The sequence below is a fragment of the Pyrus communis genome, chromosome 15 (assembly GCF_963583255.1).
Source record: "Pyrus communis chromosome 15, drPyrComm1.1, whole genome shotgun sequence".
In the NCBI taxonomy this organism is placed as follows: domain Eukaryota; kingdom Viridiplantae; phylum Streptophyta; class Magnoliopsida; order Rosales; family Rosaceae; genus Pyrus; species Pyrus communis.
The window spans coordinates 16,038,886-16,060,001 of record NC_084817.1 but is presented as its reverse complement, the minus strand read 5'-3'; the positions used below and the strand labels follow the sequence as shown (position 1 = coordinate 16,060,001).

The 21,116-nt window shown below is 37.3% G+C and overlaps 2 protein-coding genes and 1 long non-coding RNA gene across 4 annotated transcripts; 2 read left to right on the top strand and 1 right to left on the bottom strand.

Moving 5' to 3' along the window:
• Positions 1–62: 62 nt before the first annotated feature.
• Positions 63–1,845, bottom strand: LOC137717706 (protein LATERAL BRANCHING OXIDOREDUCTASE 1-like). Its single transcript, XM_068457157.1, has 3 exons — positions 1,327–1,845; positions 928–1,255; positions 63–857 (listed from the first exon to the last, which is right to left on the bottom strand). Exons 1-3 carry the CDS (start codon positions 1,803–1,805, stop codon positions 600–602), a joined length of 1,065 nt encoding a protein of 354 aa, XP_068313258.1. The 5' UTR covers positions 1,806–1,845; the 3' UTR covers positions 63–599.
• Positions 1,846–12,719: 10,874 nt separating this feature from the next.
• On the top strand, positions 12,720–18,880 carry LOC137717428 (long chain acyl-CoA synthetase 9, chloroplastic-like). Of its 2 annotated transcripts, none has more exons than XM_068456795.1 (12): positions 12,720–12,946; positions 13,281–13,758; positions 14,028–14,108; positions 14,617–14,880; positions 15,690–15,821; positions 15,969–16,142; positions 16,254–16,483; positions 16,959–17,076; positions 17,353–17,484; positions 17,610–17,744; positions 17,814–18,020; positions 18,486–18,880. In XM_068456795.1, exons 2-12 carry the CDS (start codon positions 13,312–13,314, stop codon positions 18,651–18,653), a joined length of 2,088 nt encoding a protein of 695 aa, XP_068312896.1. In that variant the 5' UTR covers positions 12,720–12,946; positions 13,281–13,311; the 3' UTR covers positions 18,654–18,880. The 2 variants fall into 2 exon arrangements, with proteins under 2 accessions (XP_068312896.1, XP_068312895.1); XM_068456794.1 differs by having other exon boundaries at positions 12,720–12,970.
• Positions 18,881–19,211: 331 nt separating this feature from the next.
• Positions 19,212–20,752, top strand: LOC137716852 (uncharacterized). Its single transcript, XR_011065753.1, has 3 exons — positions 19,212–19,511; positions 19,959–20,170; positions 20,262–20,752. It is a non-coding gene; the product is annotated as an uncharacterized lncRNA (long non-coding RNA).
• Positions 20,753–21,116: the final 364 nt, after the last annotated feature.

Genomic DNA, 21,116 nt, shown 5'->3' with positions numbered 1-21,116 from the left:
AAGTTCCCGCAGGTCATCCCAGAGTTTGCACCCCTTGCCGTTGTAAGTAATCACTCTAGATGTCAGTGTTGTATATATTCTTCCTCAACAAGCAAGCAACATCGGAACAGTTTGAATGCGTAAATACGTATCTACGAGTCATCTTGCTAATGAAACTCTTTAGTACGTAGAAACGAGTATGTGTTCTTCTAATGCTAATTGAGAGGCAAGAACAGATTCTCATACATATTTGTACTTTTCAGAAGTAGAATGATAATTTAAGACAATGTCCGTGTCATTTTATTCACGCTTGGAAATGCCATCAGATCGAAGGGCTAATTCTGATGTATAGCATCCTAGTTCGCTGCCTGCATCTCTTTTGCAATGTGTGCTCTTGTTTACATACGACATTGTCACAGTATCAAACTTTCTGAGCTCAATAGCTACGATTCAGTTCCTAAATACGTAAAACTACAACGTTCTACGGTTTCTCGGTGACCCGTTACTCGTAAAATAAACAGTATAGTTTTACAAACTTTTTATTTTATTTTACCATATAATCCGTACTAGAAGTTGGAGAATCATGCATAGTATAAGCCGTTGGATTAGAAATCCGTCGGCTAAGCAGCAATCTTGTAGTCAGTCATCCGCATATAGAAGCCATGTTTCTTGTAATTGTTAAACATCCTCAGATTCAACCACTTCCCTGCCTTGTATTCTGGATACTTTGCCGGGCTTCTTTCGTCGACCAATTCATCCAACGGCTTCATTGTTACGTCGTGAGACGGGTGAAAAAATATGGGGATCGAATACCTCTCTGTTTCTGCGTTCACCATGGCTCGATGCTCGACGCTTTCGTAAAGATCATTGCTCCATACCTGCCAAGAAACCAAAGTTTTTAATCGAATAATGTTAACAGGATGAACATTTGCTCAAGAGATGTAGTACCTGAAGAACGTCACCAACGTTGATGACAAAGGAATCCGGGACAGGCTTGACGCGAACCCACGCTCCGTCTGATTTTCGCAGCACATCGAGGCCTTCGATATCTTCTTGAGCAAGGACGGTAAGAGCGCTGGGGTCCTTATGTCCACCGGTGCCAAGAACAAGGTCCGGTTTGGGGCACGGAGCGTAGTAGTTGAGCCGGGCAAAGCTTGCCTGATTCTCGAAGTATCCATGCAACCTCTTAGGAGGTAAGCCTAAGCTGAGGCTTACCAGTTCCAGCAGATTGAAAAACAACTTCTCACATGCTCGACCATATTCTTCGCATGTTTCCCTACATGGCATGTTATGTTGTCAGATTGTCAATAATTTACATAACTTTAGTATTTTGTAAGGGACATTTACCTGAACTCGGATAGGTTCTCGGGCCACGGAGTGTACCATGGAACAATTTCGGGGTCATCGGGTTCATGGGAGGCCGGCATTAGCATCCCATCATTTACATAAAAATCATAAACTTCTTTCCAGTCCTTGAAGTCTTTGCTATGCTCATCGTTATGAAACCCTGCTGTGCTATGAGCCTCTCTGCTCACCTTCTTCTTCTCCTCCAGCGGCAGCGCAAAGAACTTCCTCGACGCCTCCATAATTCTTCTCCGAATATCCGAAGGCACACCATGGTTGATCACCGTGAAGAACCCCCATGTCCTGCAAGCGTCCCCTATCTCAGCGGCAAGCTCTTCCACTGCCTTATTGTTAGAGCCGGCCGACATTTCTCGGTTGGTTATCGGAGTGAGATCGATCAACGGGATTCCTTCGCCTTCGGTGATTACGTGTTTAGGCCTGTATCCTTCTGATAGAATGTATGATGGATTGATTTCTTCCATTGTTAAGGAGCTGCTTATCCTAGCTAGGCACTGGTGCCATTGCATTTATAGTTGCATAAGGGCTTCATTTCATTCACCCCTTTATTTATTTATTTATTTATTTTATTTATTTTTATTAATTTTTTTTGAGGACAACTGGTGGATTATCCACCTTTTTTGAGAAATTTCACTATGCTCGTGATTACAGTTAAGCAGATTTACCAGCTCGGAGCATCAAAACCAGGACCTCCAACATTTTTTTGTTTATTGGGCAACCACAATCCGCACCCTTATCATTAAGCCACTTGTTGTGGTTAGCTTCATTTCATTGCTAATTCCTCCCATGTTAATTATGGGTTACTGTCATTAGGATTTAATTAATTATGGTGGTTGGACTAATTGCATGATGGTACAAAATTTCGTCACACAATCCGACTCAGCTTTCACTTGTCTTATTACAAGACCAAGACCTAGTGATATTTTTCTGTAGGTCATTTATCAATAAGGCCAAAAATGTTCAAAGTTCAAACCAAAGAGAGTTTCATTGAAGTTTCTGCAACGTTGAATACTTGGCTTGTTAATGGAAATCTTGTATCCATTGTTATTCACTTGGCAATAACAATTTGAAAAATGTGCATAAGTTTTTCGTTTTTACGTACGTTGATTCATTATTTATATTTATTTAATTTTTTATTTGTAAAAAAGAGTAATGTAATGTGTTCATGCGAGTGGGGCATGTGTTTACACAAAACAAAGGAAAGCATGCGAGGACTTCTCACGCAAGTCACTCGTCTTAGTAGTACTCTCGCCAAAACTCATTTAACTTTCCAGGTCAAATAAGATGCGGTACATTTGAGTTAGTATTAGTGGTCACATTCAATTTAATTTATCTTTTATATTCGAGATAAGATATTTATTGCTCACATATGCGCCTAAGTTCTGCGCATGGTTTTGTCATTGAGCCTAGACAAAGCACCATCATTCAAGCCTTATCTCTAACCGTATTCAATACAATTAATCCAAAACCAATTGAATGGTTTGGAATTATTAAGTTGAATTCAGAAGTTTAGCATAAGCTAGCGTGACTATTTTGAATCGTATTTTCTGTTCTCAACTTAGTGAGTAAGGTTGGTCCTGAAGAAATTAGTACAGTTGTAAAGGTGGGTGGCACTATCGTGCATAGACAAAGTTAAGAAAAGAGGGTGGAGGTGCACCATAATTTTAGGGGTTTCTATCAAACCCTCTAAGCACATCTCACAATTGCTATAAAAGAGATATAATGTATTGTTTCCATTACTTTGTAATTTTAGTATGATAATGACACTATCGCTACTAACTCCAAGGACGTAGGCATACTTGTCGAACCTCATAAATATTATGTCTTATTTATTTTATATTTCACTGCACATATGTCATCAATTTCACAACAGACACTATGTATAGTTGCTATGCTTAAAAAAAAAAAAAACAAAAAAAAAAAGAGACTTCTGTTGTGCTTTAAGAAAAATCAACTGCAAAATAAAGCAGTTAAGCGTTTGATAAAATTGTATTTTTAAATTGTTGTGACTATGAAAAACAGTGTTATAGCGTTTGGTAAATGTCAATAAAAATAATTTATTGTATATAATTAGGGGTGGAATTTTTTCCCAAACAGTCCCGAACTCGTCCCGAAATTTGATCGAAAAATGCTCGAACCGAATTTCCTGAAAAATTCGGTACCCGAAATCGAACCCGTCCCGAAAGTTTCGGTTTGGGATTCGGCCACAGCTTTGAAAGCGTTTGGTAATCCTGAACCAAACCAAATATTATATATATTTATTTATTTTTAATTTATAATTAGAAATTACTTGGACTGTTGGATTGGTTAAGATCTAATCCAACCGTCCATGGAGTTAGGTCATTTGTGGTCTCTTAGTCGCTCACTCTCACAGTCTCACACTCAATCTCCTGAAGCTGCTTGTGCTCCCGCCGTTCCGCTCCTCCATCGACTCACGCCGCTCCTTCCGTTTTACGTCCACTTCAATGACGCTTATCCAGCCGGCCACACACACAGAGATGCAGATGCAGGAAGACGCGAATCCAACACTAATCGAGTCCCAAAACCCAGGTAAGGGTTTCTGATTTTCACTGAGGTTTTGTTCTTTAGTGTTTAGTGACACACCTCGATTGAGATCAGGGCATGTTGGTCGTCACGTGGAAGTGACGTAACCATGTGCACAGTGCGGAAGCAAATAAAATAATAAAAATAAAAGTACAAATAAATAAAAACCCAGCTATACACAAGGTAATAACATACATGTGCAAGCATAAGTGTGAAAAACAAAGTTCAGAGCACGGAAGACCTAATGCAGTCCGGGAGAAACAACGCTACATAAACACACCCAAAGGTGGTCCTACACTGGTGATAATCTGTCAGATATGCCGGGAAAATCCTCTGGGGAGCCACCACAAGTGCTAGCCAACTAGAACCTGGAAAGGTGCAAAACAGAAAGCGTGAGTAGGCAAAAACAAAGCTTTTCAAAAACCATTTCATAAACAAAGTTCTAACCCCTCGTTGTAAAACCTGTATACTTCCCTGAAAATAGAATATACATATATACAAGTCAAGCTCGGAAATATGCCATGTCAAATGCCTCTAAATAAAATGCAAGTTCTCAGGTAATGCCAAACAATGCCATGAAATCTGTCAGCCGGAGTCACCTAACGTGATTTGTACGGCTAAAACTAGAGCTCAAATCTCCATCTCACTAACTATACCTGCACACGAGTCGGAACCACCTAAAGTGGTCTGTACGACAGGACTGCGTGTATACTAAGTACGCTCAAGTGTTACGATCACGTGAAGGCTGGGCGAATAATCGCGGGTCACCTACGAGTCGGAACCACCTAAAGTGGTCTGTACGACAGGACTGTGCACCTAACTTGGATCCAAGATGAGCGTGTGGTGCGGGTGAAAGACTGTGCCTAACTCTGGGCGGGAACACTAACACCCGGGGTGCAGGTTATGAGCTCTCTATGCATATCAAATCACTACTGAACATAAACATAAACCATAACCTACCTGGCACTTACCTGTGCGTCCGCAGCACCAACATACATACATATATATATATATATATATATATATATACACACTACTAATAAAGCATAAACAAACGGCAAACATAATGCATGGCATATAAACGTAGAAACGTTTCAATTCATTTTCTGGGAAAAACATAAGTATATAGGTATATACGGAAAACCAAAAGCCCACTCACTGATATGTAGAAGGGTCGTAACCCCCTTGCCTTGAGTGACCACACTCGTCCTCGGGATAAGTCTCACCTATATGCGAAACAACTATAAAAATGTTAATTTTAAAGTACATAACCAACTATACGAAATAACTTCTCATACAAAGCTCAAATGGGGTGTATGAATACACCAACGTGATTTACTCAACCTCAGGAACATCCCCATATTTTTAGAAAAATTTTCCGACGTCGCATGCGCCCCCACGAGCCGGCCAAAGCACGGCCACACGCGCTGCTCACGCGCAGGCACGTGCCTGGCACACCGACGGCGTCAGTTAACGCTGTCAGGAATATTCCATTAAATCTAACTGATGCCGTTAACGCCGTTAGGAATATTCCATCAGTTTAAATCTAACTGATGCTGTTAACGCCGTTAGGAATATTCCGTCACCTTCTCCGGCCAAACTCCGGCGCCAGAAAACCGGGAAATTTTTAAAACTTTGTATCTTCTTCGTTTTTCAACCAAATTTCACAAAATTGGTACCAAAATGAAGCTTACAACAAGAGGAACAAATCCATACCACTTTCAAGCACTAAAACCCATGGAATCTCGTCAGGAAAACACCACCAACTCCGGCCAAACTTGTAACTCACGATCCCAACGTCCAAAACCTTCAAACGAACCACTCCGAGCCTCATAAGGACCTCACCAAGCTTCTTACAAGCTTGAAATTCCCAAAAACACAAGAATTAACGTGTGTATGAACAGTGACCAAATCGGAGGATCCCGAGTTCGACGTGAAAACGAAGGTATCCTTACCTGAATGGGTATGGTTGAACTCCTAAGGACCTCACGAGCACGAATATGTAATTTGTTTCCTCGATCTGTGAAGGTTTCAATGGTTTTGGGTGTCGTCCATACAAAAAGAATAGGAAAGGGAGAGAGAGAGACTCGGGATAGGGCAGAGGGAATAGGGGAGAGGGGTGATGATGATGATGGATGTGTGGCTGGGATGTAACCAACCAAAACCCAAAACAACCACACAAACAACAATTATCCATTAGGGGCAAAACCGTCATTTCACTCTTACTATGAAAAGTCCGGGATGGGCTGTCACATTTAGGGTCAAATTTCATGTTGACTAACTTGATTTTCAATGGGGTTTTGTCGAATGTGTGAGGGTTTGAAGACTGGGTTTCGAATTAGGGTGGGTAAATACAAGGCTTTGCCATAAAAGTTGCATCATATATTGTTTTATTTTATGTACTCGCTGTTTTTAAGTACCCTTAAACCCAAATTTATCTCAACATATGGAAAATCAGTTTCGCATAAATGGTTGTGAAACTATCGGATATCCTTTTCATAAATTTGACTATGCTTTGCATGCTTATTGAGTTATTTCATTCCAAACTATAACTAAAATAGTTTTATTCTTATGACAAACAAGTTATTTCTCAATCCGTTTGAAGTTTGAACACTAGAAAACCACTTTGAAATCTTATTTTTAAAAGAAAAAAAAACCAAAAAACCACTTTAAACTCTTTTTCAAAAGAAAAAACCAACATACATCTTCAGTGTCATACAAGAACTATTGTTTTTCATGCATAATAATAGGCAATCATATAATGAAACTAATATCTAAGAGCAAGTGTGAGTTCCTACTGTATTTGTTAATGTTTTATCAAAGCATTTTCATCAAAGCACGCCGTAGCTATTTAGCCTATTCTCTTATTGCCAACTTTGCAGCATGTTAGTTTCCTATTGCATTTGTTTGATATACATGTGTTTATGGATCAGTTTATGGAATGTGCACTCTGTCAGTTTATGGTTGTGATATATATATATATATATGTGTGTGTGTGTTTGATCAGTATATGAGATATATGAATATTATATATATGCTGAACTGTGGTTGTGATATATTATTGTGAAATGCCATCTCCTCCACCACCTCAAAGTTCAATGCCGCCCATCACTACCTCTGTGACCACCCATTTCAAGAGCATCTGCACCAACACAAAGGAGGGTTCAATTATCAATAAGAGGAAGGGGTCCACCATCAACGGAAACGGGTCATTCATCAACAAGAGGAAGGGGCTGAACGGGCGAAAAGGAATGAACTTACTTAAGCTTCATTTTGGTTGCTTGCACTTTTTTGCTTATAACCTATGTTTTGCTTTTGGTTTGTAACTTATTCTAAATTCATTCGGAAGTTTGGTTTGTAAAACTTAACTTATTTGATTTTGGTTACATGCACTTTTAATTAACGAGTTTGGTAGACAATTGTGAACTTAAGCTTAACTTATTAGTTGTTGCTTGCTTGGTATGAAAATTGAAATTATGAGATGAAATTGTGGTGAACTTTGATTGAATTAAATTTATTTATGTGATTGTGAAACTGAAACAGGTGGGCAGTGTGGGCAGTGGGTTGCAAGCCTGCAATTGTTAGCTTTTTTTTTTTTCTTGAAAAATTGGGGGGAGGGGGGTTTACTTGTTAAAGAGCTTAAAATTGTAAAAAGTTTAAAAAGCCCAACATTTTGGGCTTCAAGGCCCAATCCCGAAGTTTCCCGAAAATCCCGAAACACTTTCGGGAATCCTGAATTTCGGGAAATGAATAGTTTTGGTTCGGTTTTGGGATATAAAATCCCATCCCGAAATGTTTTGGTTTGGGATTCGGGTTAGGGTTTCGATTCGGGATCTTGACCCGAACCAACCCTATATATAGTGACAAAAATGGTGGCGGTGTTAAAGAGGTGTGATGGTTGGGCTGCATAAGTAACAATGGTGGCAGGGGCGGTGGCAATGGGGATGGTGGCAATTGTGGTTGTGTGGCAGTGGTGGCATTTGTGTTTAAGAATGATGGTGGTGGCGGTGCTGTTAACAATGGTGGTGGCAGTTGACAATTGTGATTGTAGTGATAGTGGTGACAGGTATGGTTATGGTGGTGGTCGTGGTGGTGGTAATGGTGATGGTGGTGTAAGAGGTTAGGGTTTGTAGTGGTAGGTGGTGGTGGTCACTTCCAAGGATAAAATGTGTTTAGAAAGATATGAATTAAAAATATTCATTAAAGATGCAACTCCGCTTTTTATTAAAACAACCTACATGCTATTTTTAAAAGTTGTTGTCTGGAGGCTATTACTATTAAAATAAGAAGGATATTTATTTTTTACCAAACATTTTTTTTACTGCTTAACTTTAAAATGAAGCAGCTTTTGGTTAAAAAAAAAAACAATACAAAACTAGGCCTTAGAAGTATCACTTATAGAATCTTTTTAACTGAAAATTAAAGCATTCCTAGCTAAATTTGATGGCAAATATGTAGATTATACATGGTGTTGTTACTTTGCTTACAAAGATGGTGGAGGTGGAATGACAAAATGTGGTGGATGGCAAAATTGGATAACCAAAACTTCCCTTTTTTATAAATTGCTCCAACTCCAGATGAAGTAAGAGACTTGTTTCAAAACAAAAAGGGTAAATTATCTATTTAATCTGAATTATCATCTGAGTAAAAATTAGGTCTTTAAATCAGTCAATTACATCTCTAATATTAGATTTAAAAATACTATATTCAATTTTACATCAATTTAAGTCACATACTTGCACATGACACACATGGGAGAGTAGATTTGTAATTTAACGTATATAAATAGTATATAGAGTTCACTTTAGATGGTAAATTAAACGTTAGATTTGCAACCTATATGAAATGTTAAAGGCTTATAGGCGAGAAAAGAATGGTATTACACTCTAAAGTATGTCAAGTAACTTAAGTTGACAAAAAATTGGATAAAATAGCTTTGAATATAATAGTACGAATAAAATTAGCAATTTTTTATGAATTTAGAGACTTATTTTACCGAAAAAATAATTCAAAAACCCAATTTTCACTAAGATGATAGTTCAATGACTAAATCGACACTTCCACCAAACAAAAATATCATTTCATTATAAAAAGCCGATAAATGGTGGAGTGAATTGCTCGAAGATCCTTCTAAGAATGATCATCTATTTTTCAGATAAACAAGTCATCTTTTGCATAGGTTGATTCATTGTAGTGGGAATGAGACATTTAATTTGCATTAACGGTCAACCATTTAGCACTACGGTCTAGTGATATTTTTTTATACTTGTAAGTGAGAGGTCTTAGGTTCAATTTTTGCCAGAGACAAATTTGGACCACATTATTCTTAGCCCATTGTGAGGCTAAGCCTACCTCCTCTCACTTAGTGTAGATAATATCGTTTATTAAAAAAACAAAATTTGCATTAATGGCCAAGATAAGGGCAATCAAGGTCCTTATTTTGAGGACTTGTATAAATCAAATGCATATTAGCCACAATATTATATTAATTTAGATCCAAAGACTTAAAATATTTGACAACTCAATAAACCAAAACCAACTTAAAATCCATGAGTCATTAGAAAACTCATTTTCTTGTTTTGGTTTATTAAGTTGTGAAATAATTTGTATAATTAACCTTACCGTTTATATATGCATGACCATTTTTTATACTAACTATTTCATTTTATATGTTAAAAATAAATAAATAAATAAAAGAGCTGAATGTGAATTTCTTAATTTGTAAAAAAAAAAAACAAAACTATTGTTTGTGACATAGCAATTAAAGTGTCCAATACCAAGTGCTTGTAATACAATGGATAGGATTATAGATACACGATTGTTGTTTGGTGTTGCATACGACAACTTATGATTTAGTTTATAAGATGTTAAGTTTCTATCTATGTGTTCAGAGTTCAAAACTTCACTTCTTTTAAATAATTCTAATAATTTTGAACTCTTCTCTTAATAATAATAATTAAAAAAAAAAAAAGTTTGGTTCATGTGGATATGAATCATGTCACCGTATTTTTGGAATAACTAAAGGGACTTACATCTATGCTATTAAAGCAGTTCTACCACCGTGCATCCCCTAGGGGTCGTGGCATAATCCCCTCTTCCCCCTCCAAAATTGGTCTCCAGCCCATTACATCCAATGGGCTCCAAGGGAGCCTAGTTAATCCCCCAATCAACAATTGCTTAGCCCAATCTCTAGGCCATGTGATGCAAGATGACAATTCTATTAATTCAGTTTTATTTTTTTTTAAATTAATTAAAAATATAACTATAAATTCCTAATCATGTTTTTCCACTACACCAAATTTCAGTATTTCAAATACTTTCAAGCAATATTTTATTATTATCATAAATTTAAAATAAAATTATGTTTTATTATTTTATAATAAATAATAATATTTTAATACAAATTGTTTGGGCTATTCAGGGTAGAGATGCATTTAGATAGTTAACATTCATTACAGACAGTTACCATTCACACGAGTGAATTGAATTGACTATTGCCCGAGACACTTTTTGAGGTGGAAATGCTCTTAAGATGTGAGTAGCATGTTCACCCCACTCAATTTCACTTCCTATTAATCAAGATAGTTTAAAATATCATCTTATTAAAAGGGAGGACAAAACTTGAAATGAGATAACTGGTGGCAATCCAATTATGGCCTAGGCATTAGGCGTTAGTCCCTAACTTGCTGCCCAACTAGTGCCTAATGTCTTTTCAAACCTTGGCTGCACCACCTCTATTTGGTTCTATGACCATACATGTGCTCTTCTTGCAGAATTTGCCAATATGTTCATGAACGTGGCTACAAACGCATACCGAGGACAACATTCTCAAGATAGCCGAGGAGATAATAGCAGCACCGATGGGTCTGATGAACCGAGAATACGGATTGGAGTAACGCCAATTTGAATTTTGGTGGGCAAATACCTGAGGATCTATCCGGAGTTTTGAGATCAGTGAAGGAAATGTTTTTCCGGAGGAGCTACGTCCCATGGAAATTCACAAGATACTACGAGTGAAAGGCCAAGACCAAGCTAAAAACCTACAACATGTTGGAACTGTATAAATTCTCACATCTTTTCTTTTTGTATCATTGCTAAGGTTCTAAAAGATGATGGGCGCTAGTTGGGTGGCGGGCTAGGCGGAGCTTAGGCGTATAAATAAGTGTACTGATACTTAAAAAACACATAATTGTTTACATAAATTGCAAAATAAAATAACATAAATTATTAGAATATATTGGAAAGCGTATAATAAGTGTCCATTGAGGTATTTAACAAGTCTCTTACATTCCATTGAACAAATAAAATCTAAAATGAAAGTTAATTGATTTTCTGTCTAAGTAAGAGTCACGATTTAAGCGGGTGTCTAGACGGATTTAGGCGGGCTAGATAGATACCTAAGGGGGTCTAGGCATATTTTCTTGCCTAAGGACTAATTGAGACAGTGACCAAACTCCTAACGCCTAAGCGAAACCTAAACGATGCTAGACGGAAAATTTTAAAGCAATATTGCTATCGGCATGTGTTTAGGGACGGCATCGAAACCTTGGGAAATGAGACCAAACTGGAGTATTAACACACCTTTGTCATTTCAATTAATGATTCAAAACGTAGTTTGGTAATTTGGCAATGATTATTTTGGTAGGGAAATGTACAAAAAGTTGGGGACAAAACTTATCTTCCCCGTTGCATGCACATTTGTTCATATCTTATTCTCTTCACATGACTCACATTGTATACATTTTGATTCGTTGGTTTATCTATCTTATCACATGATAATTTCATGACATACTCCTGCCATATCGGGGTTGTATGCACTTCGTTCCCATCCCTCTTGTGACAAGGGTGTATGCATGGCTTACACCGAAGTTTTTCTCCAATCAGTTGAGTGCTTTTCAAAATTAATAACTAATTCTAGACCTAACTGATTTGGTGGCCTAGCATCACCATCCTGCTTCTTATCCTCTTCTTTCATGTTGCACCACGTGGGTAGACCAATGTACACTCATTCAATCAATAACAACTTTTTTGTTTTTTCCTCCCAAAAATGTTTTTTTCTCCTCCTTTGACGAAAACGCCTGTCATCTTACCCGTAAGGAATCATTCTTCTTTGATTCTTCTTCATAGACGATGTAAAACTCAACACTATTTTAATTTAGTACCAGTTAGGCTGTAATTCAAAATTAGGGCTTGGGAGGAATGAATTCTTACTTATAAACAATGCAATGTTCTGGTTCTTCTTTTTTAATAGTAAAATAGAAGGCGAAGATGTGAGTTAGATTTGTTTATTAAATTAGCATGTTTGTCTCATTCTGCCCTAATTCAGTTTCATTTCCTATTAATTAAGATAGTTTAAATGTCATCTTATAAAAAGGGAGACAACTTGAAAAGAGCCATTCTTACATTCTTATTAATCATAATTTAACTTGTGTGTAACAATTTCTCTTGTTATTTTAAATTTTTTTCCTTCCGGATTTGGAGAGGCTATGGAGAATTTCATCCTGCTCGTGGCTACATTCAAACAGACTCACCAACTTGGAGCATCGAATTTGAAACTTCCCATATTTTTTTGTTTATTGGAGAGCCACAATCCGCGTCCTGACCACTGATCCATTTGATGTGGTTATATCAAATTGTGATTTGACGGAACTAGAAATACAAAAGAGCCAATTTAGAGGGTAAATAGAAGACAAAAGAGTGGGGCATAGAGCGCCTTCATTCAAACCCACATGGGCCGCAAGCACCATATCTGGTCGTACAAATACCCACATCGTACGGTCCATATTAACTCGATCCGCACCGATAACCTAACAGAAAAAAACAAAATAAAACTCCAGTTCAGTCTTCAGAGACTATTTCAGTCGGTCTGAAAAGTCTGAGACTTCAACTCCCCTTCCTCTCGATCTCTCCGCCTCTCAGCCTTCCCTCCCTCACTGCTACTAAACGACCTCGTTTCGATCACAGTTCTTCAGCTCTTCGCTCTCTAATTGCTCGCATTTCTTGCAATGCCGATGAGTTGAAGGTCGAATTCGGTTTCTGGGGCTTTGGCTTGAACAACAAGGTACTCCAAAGCGCAATTAACACGGTGAATCTGCTTTCCTCAAAAGTTGTTTTTATGCTTTTTCTTTGGGGTTTATGCTTCTCTGTTATGTGTTGTTGCAATGTGTGATTCGTAGTAGTTTTGTTCTTTCGTTCCACTGCTTTTGTGCTTCAGTTCATGACATGCTTTGCTTACAATGTAGCAAGAATGTTATAAATTTGAAAAATGAAGAATAAATGTGAGCAAATTATTAAAATTTGGAATAATCAAAACGGTTTAAATTTCTTTATTTTTTAAGTTTTTTTAGTGTAATTGTGATTGAATAAAATGTGACTGAATTTTATTAAATTTTCAGGATTGAAATTTGGATATTCATTTGGGAAAAGATGGGTCCTTACATTGTTGGTGCGTTTATTCCTCTGTTACTAACTATAATAGTTCAGAAATCGAAGAAAGCGAAGCAACGGGGTGTGCCCGTTGATGTTGGTGGGGAACCCGGGTATGCAATCCGAAACCATCGGTATACTGCCCCAGTTCAAACACTATGGGAAACTGTTACAACTCTTGCAGAGCTTTTCGAGCAGTCATCCAAGCGGTTCCAGGATAAATGCCTTCTTGGAACCCGAGCATTGATTGCAAGGGAGGTTGAAGTATCAAAGGACGGAAGATCCTTCGAGAAGCTTCATTTGGGGGAGTACGAATGGCTAACATATGGACAGGCATTTGAAGTTGTATGCAACTTTGCTTCCGGTTTAGCTCAACTCGGGCATCAAAGGGAGGAGAGAGTGGCAATCTTTGCTGACACTAGAGAAGAGTGGTTTATCGCATTGCAGGTGCGTGACTTACCTGCTCTTCTTACATAAAATTATGTCTGACATGCTCTTCTTACATACAATTAATCATTCTTCTGACATTCATGAGATTCATTTATTGCTTCACCTTGAACTTCCTGATAGCATGATTTTTTTTGCACATATGATGTGATTTTAATTTGTATAATCTATAGCTTAATTAGAGTTTTAAGGCTTTGTTTGTAAGCAATGATAAAGCGGTTGAATTTATGCACAAATTTCTTTTTCCTGATTATGTTTTCTTATATCAGGGTTGTTTTAGGCGCAATGTCACTGTTGTTACCATATACGCATCTCTTGGGGAGGAGGCTCTATGTCACTCACTAAATGAGGTTCTCTCTCTCTCTCTCTCTCTCCCCCTCTCTCCCTCTCTCTGTATATATACATATACATGTTTATTAATTATATATCTATCTCTGTTTCTCTCTCTCTTAGACTCGCACACACATTCCTGTTGTTTGGCAGAGTATGCTATGCAGAATAGGCTGCTTTCTGTACCATTTTTTTTTTGTTGATTAGAGGCATGTATGTTTATTTACTTATTTAGTGATTTTAATTTTTAAACAGCGTATTAAGCACAAGCAATATATTTCTAATTTCATAGTGTGACTTACATATAGCTCATCCAAAATGTTGCAACCTAGTTGGGAAGCTTTTCAATGACTGGAGATGCTTTCTGGTGTCAGGTTTCTCTGTGTTTGAAAGAAGAAAAAAATAGAGAAAATAAATGCATGGATGGTGTTGACATGTTAGTTCTACATTAGGGTTTGTTTGTCATTTGTCCTCAAAGTTTTTGTTCTACTACATAACCAACATAATTTTCATTTTATTTTTCTCCAGACGGAAGTTACAACTGTGATTTGTGGGCAAAAAGAACTGAAAAAACTTCTACACATAAGTGGACAACTAGACACAGTAAAGCGAATCATATGTCTGGATGACGAGATCCCGTCTAGTGCCTCATCTGTTGAAAGTCGATGGCAAATCACTTCATTTGATGATGTCGAGAAACTTGGCCGAGAAAACCCTGTTGATCCTGATTTACCTCTTCCAGCAGATATTGCCGTCATTATGTATACAAGTGGAAGCACTGGATTACCCAAGGTTTAAAGCTTCTATTATATATTGTTATTTTGGTTTCTGCCTTTTTTTCCTTGCACTTTCAGACATGGTAGTCCTTCTAATTGGTTACTTAATTGTTGATTGTTGACTTAGGAGTTTGTGCGATGTTTGGGTCAATATTGCTACTCTTTTTCCTTTTACCTTCACATTGTCAACAGTTGATATATATTGAGTTTTGGTTTTGAAACAACCCTTGAAAAGTGCTTTTGTTACCCTGTTAAAGTTTTCAGAAGACAAGGATGCTTGGTTGTGACATTTTTATAATGCACATTTCTAGTTTCTATCGGTATTAAACTGCTGCAGCATTATAAATGTCACTACTACCATACTCTTTTTCTTTTCATTTGATAAATTTCTTCTTATTAATATAGTCTTGAGTTAAATACTAAGATATGGTTGAAAGTCGCTTTGTAGCATCCATCTCCTTCACATTTTCAGAACAAGGATATCATGTGTATCAATATGGATGGAATTATTTAGTAAAAGCATTGCAATTTGCTAATGTGAGCATTGCCTTATGGAGTTAGGGTACAGGGTGGTGAACACTAGATGGTTGTGTTCAATTAAATATTATCAATTTATGTCGTATGTGTAAATAGAATAGGCACTTGTTGCATTACATTTCCTTACATAATTTCCTCAGATATATGGAAAATTTTGTATTATACTCTATTCTGTGCTGTTCTTTTTTACTTTTTGTATGCTTATTTTGAGTTGGCATCTAATGCAAGTATAGGCATTCATCCAATCAACAACCTCCATTAATTAACCTTCATCTTCACTTTTTACAGGGTGTAATGATGACACATGCTAATGTGCTAGCTGTAGTTTCTGCCGTCATGACTATTGTTCCTGGCCTTGGAAGCAAGGATGTTTATCTGGCATATCTTCCCCTCGCTCATATCCTTGAATTAGCAGCGGAGGTATGGAGAATATGTTAGCTGGCTAGATTGCATGGCTACAGTGATCCTTTGATAGTTTTTTTGTTAATAACGTTCACTAGCTGCGTTGTTATGTTCTTATATATATTTCTGGTACTTGATTAACAAGTTTTACTATCTATCTTGAAGAACGTCATGGTTGCTGTTGGAAGTTCCATAGGGTATGGGTCTCCATTGACCCTTATTGATACATCAAGTAAAATAAAAAGAGGAACAAGGGGGGATGCAACTGCGCTTGCACCAACCGTATTGACAGCTGTCCCTGCAATTCTTGACCGTGTTCGAGATGGAGTGCTCAATAAGGTTTTGAAACTTCTTGTGCATATAATATATATGCAAAATTACATGAGCAGATGCATATACAAATGCACATTATGCCAATTTTATCAACACTGTATCTTCATGATGCTTCAGGTAAATGCAAAGGGTGGACTAGCCAAGAGATTGTTTCACTTGGCATATGCTCGTAGGTTGTCTTCTGTGAATGGCAGTTGGTTTGGAGCTTGGGGCCTGGAAAAGTTTCTGTGGGACCTTCTTGTGTTTAGAAAGGTCCGTGCAGTTCTAGGAGGTCACGTTCGTTTTATCCTTTCTGGTGGTGCCCCTCTCTCGGGTGATACTCAAAGATTCATCAACATTTGCATTGGGTTAGTATGATTTTAGTACTTTTAACAGCTACAGCATAGGATATTGTGAATCATGACCTTATCCTGTGATGTTGCTACTTTTTCGAGTGATTTTAATAGTTCATGAAAGTTTGCTTTGGGTTTACATGGTCTTAGTACTTTTAACTGCTCATCTTCTTTAAGTTGGCCAACTCTTATTTCACCTCGAGTGTTTTTCCAATCCTATAAAGTTTATGAATTCAAAGTCAAAGATTACCAGCAGGACAAATTCAGTGTTCTAAAAGGATTATGATACCCTATTTCTTTCTCCTCAGTAAATAAAGTTTAGACAGTAATGCTTATGGAAGAACTCAACTTGTATATTAATAAGAAGTTCCTAAGAATGTTAAAATTCAGGGTTGTGTGATAACTCATTATTCCATTCTTGTAAAGCAACAAATTTATTTGTGTTTCTGTTTTCTTTTGCTCTATTCTCATCATATCTCTTTATTGACAGTTCTCCAATTGGCCAAGGGTATGGCCTCACTGAAACTTGCGCTGGTGGGACATTCTCAGAGTTTGATGATACTTCTGTAGGTCGAGTTGGAGCTCCGCTTCCTTGCTCATTTATAAAGGTAAGAGATGACAGTGGGTTTTTATTTACATGTTTTCTGATTCATAATATCAACTTCTTCTTTAAAAAGAAACATGAAAGAAAGAAACTTGTATGAAATCCTTATCATGATTCATGACTTATAGATGGAGGTGTTCATTTGTGCATTTCTGGATTGAATTGTCTGTTTTTTGTATCTGTTAAGGGCAAATTGCTTAAGAGCATTGTACTCTGTTTCCAAGGCATGAAGATGATATTTACTTGAATCATTTTACAATATTTTATCTTCTGTATCCAGTTAATTGATTGGGCTGAAGGAGGATACCTGAAAACCGATACCCCAATGCCTCGTGGAGAGATAGTCATTGGTGGCCCAAATGTTACACTTGGTTATTTCAAAAATGAAGAAAAAACAAGAGAGTCATACAAGGTAGACTTTCGGATATTTCATACCATTCTTTTTTATTGCGGCTACTCACCAAAACAATTGTTCATTTCAGTCACTTAGGGGAATTTTTGTTTTTTTTTTTTTTTTTTGGGTCTTATTGTGAAAAGGTCGATGAGAAGGGAATGAGGTGGTTCTATACGGGTGACATAGGGCGATTTCATGCTGATGGTTGTCTTGAGATAATTGACCGTAAGAAGGATATAGTCAAACTTCAGCATGGGGAGTATGTCTCCTTAGGAAAGGTACGAGTGTTGCTAGATGAATGCAACTTTTTGTTAGGTTTTCCTCGGAGACTAATGTTTCCTTTACAGGTTGAGGCTGCTCTTTCAGTTTGCCCCTACATCGACAACATCATGTTGCACGCTGATCCTTTTCATAGTTACTGTGTGGCTCTGGTGGTGGCTTCTCAAGTCACAGTGGAAGATTGGGCTTCAAAGCAAGGAATCGCTTTTACTGATTTTGCAGACTTGTGTTCGAAATCAGAAGCCATAAAAGAAGTGCAAGCATCACTTGTAAAGGTACGTACATCTTCTGGATAAATTTCTGTAACTTGAAACTTAGACCTGGTTTGGTATTGAGGTGATTCTGAAAAAAGCTGCTACCAAAAAAAGCTGGGAGCTGTTTTTGTGTTTGGTAAACACTCAGCTTCAGCTTTTTTTCACAGTTTTGGGTGAAAAAAAGCCAAAAACAAGAAGCTGCAAAACCCAGCTTTGAAAAACCGGCTTTTTTTCACATCTGTTTTACATAAAAGTTTACCAAACACTCTAATACTGCTTTTTTTTTCAAAAGCACTTTTACAAAAAAGTTTACCAAACAGTGCTGCTTTATTTCACAGCTGCTTATTCTCACAGCACAGCAGAAGTAGCTTTTTTTCAAAGCACAGCAATACCAAACCAGCCCTTAGTGCAATCTATTTGAACATGCTTGGTGCCATCTGTTCTGCTTTGTTCTGATTCAAATATTTATGCTTCACCAATTAACAGGAAGCAAAGAATGCGCGTTTGGAGAAGTTTGAGATCCCTGCCAAAATCAAGTTGCTTTCGGAACCATGGACTCCAGAAACCGGCCTGGTCACTGCAGCCCTGAAGCTCAAGAGAGATGTCATTAGGAAGGCGTTCTCAGAAGACCTCTCCAAGTTATACGCTTCGTGATAAATCGATGGAACCACCAGATTTCGTTTCTCCATTTTATTTGTGGCCTTGGGAGGTTTAATGCAAGCCAAAGGATTAGTGTTAGGGAAAATTCGTAGAGTTTACTTGTATTAAGCTACTTTCCAAGCAATAAGAGGAATGAGGATATTAGTGTAATTATGTTAGCTACTGAAGCAAAGTGGTCAGATTTTTTTATTGGTTATTTCGAGGTTGTTTTGTTTTTTTTTTTTTTTGTCAAACGATAGATTTGTTATTTCAAGGTTTTTTCGTTTCTTTGATTTACAACATTGAAACAAAGACGATTCAAGGTAGGGGTGGGCAAACGAGTATATGAATCGCGTGTTGGGATGGGTAATCAAGGTTCGGGATGGGTATGAGTCGGTTTCAAATTTTTAATAGAGGAAACAGGGCGAGCCAGGCCGGGCTGATTCCAAATGTATAGAAAAAGGGGGCCCTGGACCGGCCTGTTTGTAATTGCAATGGACGGACTAGATTAAAAAGTAACATACCATCCAATATTCACTGTTAGTTTTTACCCTAGTCTGCTCTTTGATTACAGACTCGAGTCCTCAACTCTTCGTCTCTCGTGTGTGTCATCCCCTCCTTCCACAGTTCCACCCACAGTCCGTCACTACCCATCAGCCATCTCCTCCACCACCCTGACATCACCGCCGTCGTGAGTCTGGGCCGTGGCCACCACCACGACGGTTGATTTTCTCAATTGTTCTCCTCGACGACATCTCAGACTTAGAGAACCCAGGCACCCACACCACCCATCTTCTCGATTCTCTTTCTCTCCTCCCCGACGACATCATCACTGTCGTGACCACCAACAGTTCATCGTCGTCGCTAGTTCAAGTGAATTCTTTAACCTCTAATGTTAATTGATGCTTAAAAACCTGCCAAATCTAAACCTAGTCCTTCCCATATTTTGCATAATTTCTTGTGTGTTTGTAGTTTGATCTATTGGTATGTATGTAATTCTGATGTGGGTTTTCGATTTGAATTGGACTGTAGTTCTTGAGCTAATTCTTATCTATAAGTTTTTTTTTTTTTTTTTTTTTTTTTTTTTTTACATTGTTGTAGAATATTGTTGTTGATAGGGTTTGCTTAGATCATATCTGTTTCATAGGTTCACGTCTAGGAATATTTAGTCAGATGGATCTAAGTAGCATATAAGTCTCAATCTGGGATTGATCGAATTCTGCATTTTCTTATTAAAGTTTAAGTCTTCATAAAAATATCGTTCAAATTTAGCAGGTGATCCTAACTAGATCTCTTGGTATATTTTATTTGTTCCTGCAGACGATTTTACGGAAGTTGGATTTGCATTATCTCAAAGCCAAGTAGAAGGCCATAAGGAAAGAGAGTAATTGATCCCTTTAGATCATCTCTCCTTTCTCAAATAGTGGAGTCATTGATATGCCTCCAAAACTGGTTAAGAAGTGAAAAAATTAGCAACATTGAGTATGAAGCAAATCTGGCCGAGCTTGAATTTTATCAAGAGTGTGAAGAAGGTAATTATTTTGTATTGTATAGTTTGGTTTATATTAATGGTTGTCTTCTATTCATTTACAATTAACATGCTTCTTTTGTTCTTTGTTGTAGAATATAAAAGAAGAAAAACAAATACTATATCTACAAGTTCAACCCTCTCACCATGGGTTCTTGAAATTGAAGCTCCTCAAACAACTCGAAAGAATAAAAGAAAAGGAATTGTGCTAATATCTCAAATGAATAAACTTTAAATTTCAATGATTCAATTAGGATAATATGATATTGAATGTTAAAAATGTCATGTTTATATTCTATTTTTCCTTATAGATTCAATGAGGAATATTGTTGGAACTTGGACGTTGGATATGATTTCGGATGTTAATTTGGAATTTATTGTGGAGGTCATGTTTATGTTATTTTGGATTATTTGATTTTGGACTTCGGAATTTGGATGTTTCGGACTCTCGGATGTTATTTTGTATGTTGATTTGATCTTTAGATGTCTCGGATGTTATTTTGAATGTTTTGGATTTAATGTATCGAACAATGTTGGACAATGTAATGTTGTTATTTTGGATGTAATGTTAATCTATGTACTTAGATGTTGGACTTTGTAATGTTTGGATGTGTTGTGCAAACTGTAAAATCTGTATTCTGAGAATTTGTGTAGTTGTGCTACTGTAAAAATTCAGTTCCCCCCCCCCCCCCCCCAAAAAAAAAAAGGAGGACTTTGGACTCAATCCGTTTCAAATGGGTTGGGTTAGGTCCGATTCCTGTATTAAAATTTGTTGTACCCGTCCCAGTCTGGCCTATTTTTTTTAAACCCAAGTCTGGTCTGGTCCTTTCAAAATTGGGCCCGACCTGGTTCGTGCCCAACCCCCTAATTCAAGATACCAATTTTTTAGAATACCACCATCCTCTCTGTATTTTTTTTTATTTAAGTTGTTTTTTTAACCTGTATTTTTC

Bases quoted from the DNA above. Each gene is read 5' to 3' on its own strand.
- LOC137717428 (XM_068456795.1), top strand. From the start codon at position 13,312: ATGGGTCCTTACATTGTTGGTGCGTTTATTCCTCTGTTACTAACTATA. The intron at 14,109-14,616 runs GTTCTCTCTCTC...ATTTTTCTCCAG, and splicing joins TATGTCACTCACTAAATGAG to ACGGAAGTTACAACTGTGAT. The intron at 15,822-15,968 runs GTATGGAGAATA...TCTATCTTGAAG, and splicing joins TCCTTGAATTAGCAGCGGAG to AACGTCATGGTTGCTGTTGG.
- LOC137717706 (XM_068457157.1), bottom strand. From the start codon at position 1,805: ATGGAAGAAATCAATCCATCATACATTCTATCAGAAGGATACAGGCCT. The intron at 1,256-1,326 runs GTAAATGTCCCT...CATGCCATGTAG, and splicing joins GAGAACCTATCCGAGTTCAG to GGAAACATGCGAAGAATATG. The intron at 858-927 runs GTACTACATCTC...GTTTCTTGGCAG, and splicing joins ACGTTGGTGACGTTCTTCAG to GTATGGAGCAATGATCTTTA.